Raw genomic sequence first — 4,178 nt, forward strand, 5'->3', positions numbered from 1 at the left:
GCGCCCGCCAGCCGACCGCGGGCACCCGGCTCCCGGGTGCCTGCCAAACCCTCGGCCACCCTCCGGATGGAGGCAGACTGCAGCGCGGGGGGCGCGGAGAGGGGGCTGCTCTGACCTGCAGCCCCCAGCCGCCCCCATCCCGGCTTCCCTCTGGAGCCCTTTACAGCTGTGTCCTTTGCTCTGGTCCAAGCCCAGCTGGCTGCCCGCCGAGGGCACCTCCTAGGATAATTCCTCCCATCTGTCCCCTGCATGTCAGCGTCAGTTCCCACGGCCCCACCCCAGCTTGTCACGGGGCCAGCGCCCCACCTCTGAAACCTGAAACTCCGGGCCTGGCGCCCTCCAGCCGGCTCTGGGTGGTGCAGGACTCCCGGGTCAGAACCCAGAGCAGGGTGCAGGGCCCCAAGGACCGCAGACGTGGGGCTCAGTCCAGGCCCTGCCTCTGACCTCATGACTTCGCTTCGCCAGAGGTTTCGCCGGATCGTTGACAAACTGGGCGTCATAACCCTCGTTCCTCTGTCCCGCCGACCCACCATCTTGGGCCCCGCGGCCCCTCTGGACCGTAAGAAATCAGTGTCTGTCCATGTGGTGTTGGGCAGGCAGCCCTAGGTGACCAGGACACCGGGTCACCGCTGACCGCCGACGGCTCAGCCCAGGGACCAGTGCCCGGGCTTCTCCCACTTGACCTTTTGGCAGCACGGGGCGGCAGGGGCGACTCCGGTCAGCTCCTGGTGCCGGGGGCCCGGAGGCTGCGCTCAGCTCTCTGAGTCGCTGGGCAGAGGCCGCTGTTGCTCCCCACAGGGAGGCCAGGCAGGCAGGCTGGAGGGTCCAGGGCTGAGCCTGCAGGCCTGCAGAGGCCTGGAGAGAGGCCACAGCATCTGTGAAGGTCAAACGCCTTCAAAGGCCTCAGGGTCTGGATCCCGCAGGCTGACCACGCCACATGTGTCCCTCTGGGGAGGGGGAGGAGTCAATCCGGCCCCGCAAGTCCTTCCTCTCAGGAGGGGCCGCACGCGGCCTCGCACTGGCTCTTCTCTGCCTGTTGCCCTGTTGGGGTCCCCCGCCCCATAAGCCCGACGGGGCCGTGGCCAGCCCCAAGCGTCTGATTGGACTCTGTCGCACCAACTGTCTTGTCCCGATTTCTGTGACCAGCTCGCGTTCTGTTTTGCAGTTCAAACAATTCCCTGATAAAATGAGTCGGAGCCCGATCGCTCCACTTAACTCGCACCTGGTGGGTCCATTTTAGCGTCCTGGGACCCGCCCCCAGAGGGGCAGGCTCGGGCAGGCCGTCCAGCCTGTGGTCTCTGGGGGCCGTGCCGGAGCCGGGGGTCTGGGCGCAGGAGGTGACACAGCCGGCCGTGGCGGGAGAGCACCCCCCCCACCCCACGGCGTTCACACTCCGCCTCCCAGTGTGCGTCCCCACTCCTGAGGGGAATCCTGGGGCCCAGCCCCGGGGCAGCCACCCTGAGTGGCCGAGTGTGACCAGGAGCAATCAAAAGCGGCCGCGGGGAGCCCAGGGCCGCACGTCATCACGGCCCCCCGCGCCCCCCGACTCAAACCCAGACCCGACGAGCTTGCACATGCAGGCTCTCACCCCCGGCCCAGGCGGCCCCCAACTTCTGGAGGGACCCAGGGTCCAGCCTGGCCACAGGCATCCCGCACCCCAGGACTGCAGAGCCACACAGGGGGCCTTTGCTCTCCGCTCTGCCTCCGCAGGGGCCCTGCTCTCCGCCTGTCCAGAGCCTCATTCCCAACCGCACAGGCGGAGACCCACGAGGCCCAGCCAGACCCGCCCAGGCCACCGCTTCTACCCCTGGGGGCTGCCTGGTCTCTGCCGGCGGGGAATTGCTGGGAGGTGCTGATGGGAACTTAGACTTGGGGCTCCCCTAGAGGAATGACTTAACTTGATGGAGGGGGAGGTCAGAGCGGGGTGCCTGGGCCCCTGCGCCAGCAGGCTGCATGTGGGACGCATTGCCTCCCGGCTGTGAGTGGTGAGGCTGGCCGAGCCTAGTGAGCAGAGAGGGCGGAGGCTGGCCCTGGGGCAGGGCTGCAGTGTTTTTCTGACACTAACACCTCTTCCTGGCCCTTGGAGGAGCCGCTGGGGCCAGGCCAGCCCGACACCACCCACACCCTCCCTCTGCAGCCTCCTCCACCTCCTGGCGCCAGAGGAGAGGCCCCAGCCGGGAAGATGAGAGCAAGGGAGAGGGGAGAGAGGAGAAAGGAGGGGGGAGGGAGGGAGGGGATCCTGGAGGGAGGGAGGGAGGGACAGAGACGGGAGGAGAGAGGCGGGGATGCAGCGGTCAGGCCAGCTGGCCCCACCAGACCGGGTTTCTGTCTGAGGGGAGTAGGTGTGAGGTCAGGGCAGGCTAAAGGGCCTCTGCCGTCAGCCCTTCCTCGTGCTGGGCCACACGGTGGCCCAGGCCAGCACCCAGCGAAGACTTGGGCCTCACAGGGCCCGTCCCTGGGGACAGCCCATCACAGGTGGGCCCGGACAAGGAAGGAAGCAGGGACCTGAGAGACAGGCCAGGTCAGGTGCCCAGGACGGACAGGGGCGGGTCAGAGGTGCCCAGGACCGAGAGGGGCCCGAGGCCAAGGAGCCGTGCCCCGGTCACGCCCGCTGCAGCTGGGCAAGGCGACGGCGGCAGCGTGAAGCCAGGGCACCGACCGGCCCTTCCTTCCCAGCTGCCAGAGAGCAGGGAGGAGGCACAGCAGCGTCGTGAGGTGGCCGCCCTGTCCGCCCCAGCAGCTTGAGGTGCCCTGCCTGCGGCCCGAGTCCGGCCTCAGCACCTGGGCTGTTTCTGCACCTCTGCCTCCAGGTCTCCGGGCCCGGGCCAAGAGGAGGCGCCTCCCTGCCGCCCACCACCCTACCTTCCCGGGAGGACGCTGGCAGGGCCGGGGTGGGGCCCCCCCGCCCTGCCCTCCTCTGCTTTCCCGCCAACCTTCCTCTTCCTCTCCCTCTCCTGTTCCGCTCCCCAGAGGCCAGGATCAAAGCAGCAGCAAACTCCTGGCAAAGCATGAACCTTGGCATGACTGTCCCAAGTCGGCGCGCACCGTTTTCCTCTGACAAACGAACGGGAAGGGAAGGCTCGGGGGGTGCTTCCCCGGCCGCAGCGCGGGCCTCGGGCTCCTGGGGACCCCGGCCCGGCACCAGGAGGAGGCCAGGGGCACCCGACGCTGGGGAGCAGGCCTAGGATGTGTCTGTCTCGCCAACGTAGATGTCAAGGACTCGCCCCCCCCTCGAGAAGCTCTTAGTGAGGGGGCCCCAGGGGAGGGGTGTGGCAAGTAGCAGAGCCGCTTCTGGGGGAGGCACAGGGCCTGAGGGGGTCCTCCGTCCTCCCGTCTCCCGAGACTTGTGTGAGTGCCAGGCGACGCCTCTCTGACCAGGAACAGCCCTCTCCCCTTACACTGCAAGGGGCGCAGCAGCAGGGCGGACCCCGGGGAGGTGCTCTGAGCCCCTGGGACAAGCTGCCCCTGCTAGGTCGAGGCAGTTTACAGACAGCCCGTCCGCCAGGACGCCTTCCCGCGGAGTGAGCTGGGCCTCGGACCCAGGGCGGAAGTGTGCCCCCGGGCAGCTGTGCCCGCAGGCCCTTCGGGAAGGGGCCCGGGCGCCGGCAGAGCTGTGCTGATCGCCGGACAGACGCAGCCTTGCTGGGGGGGAGCGGGGGGGTCGCGCAGGGGCCGGAGAGCTGCCCCGTCTGAGCAGCCCCGTGATGCCTCCCGCCTCTGCAGCCCCCCGCGCGCCCGCACACATGGACACGGCCTCTCAGGACCCCGGGCCAGGCGGGTGGGGCCGGTGGCGCTCACCGTCATCACACAGGTTCAGCTTGGACAGGCTCCTGCCGTCAAAGGGCTCCTCGAAGATGGAGCTGGTGTCGCGCTCGCTCGCGGCCTGCAGGTACATGGCTTTGTTGTCCATCTGCCCTGCAGCCGGGAGACAGGAAGGCACGCGGTGGGCACAGAAACGAACCCCGGTCACGCCCCACCGCCGAGCGTCTGAGCCCCAGCACCAGACCCCCAGCCCTCCCCGACCCTCCGCCTTCCCTTCAGCCTCTCCGGCAGGGCGGAGCCCCGTGATGGCGCCTCGGACGGGGCCTTCCAGCCTGCGGAGCCCTGGGCCCCTGGGCGTCTGCTCTGTGTCACAGGAGGAAACAGTACAGGGTGGGGCCGGGGCCAGCAGCTGGCAC

At 69.0% G+C, this 4,178-nt stretch overlaps 1 protein-coding gene across 1 annotated transcript in view; it reads right to left on the bottom strand.

The window, feature by feature from the left end:
* Positions 1-4,178, bottom strand: part of SCARA5 (scavenger receptor class A, member 5) — a 49,198-nt gene that overhangs the window by 41,021 nt on the left and 3,999 nt on the right. The window contains exon 2 of the mRNA XM_004682532.2: positions 3,799-3,915. Coding sequence (XP_004682589.1) covers positions 3,799-3,910 — 112 coding nt within the window. The 5' untranslated portion in view covers positions 3,911-3,915. The remainder of the gene's footprint in view (positions 1-3,798; positions 3,916-4,178) is intronic.

This window comes from Condylura cristata, unplaced genomic scaffold (genome assembly GCF_000260355.1).
Source record: "Condylura cristata isolate star-nosed mole 26May11 unplaced genomic scaffold, ConCri1.0 scaffold00014, whole genome shotgun sequence".
Taxonomy (NCBI): Eukaryota; Metazoa; Chordata; class Mammalia; order Eulipotyphla; family Talpidae; genus Condylura; species Condylura cristata.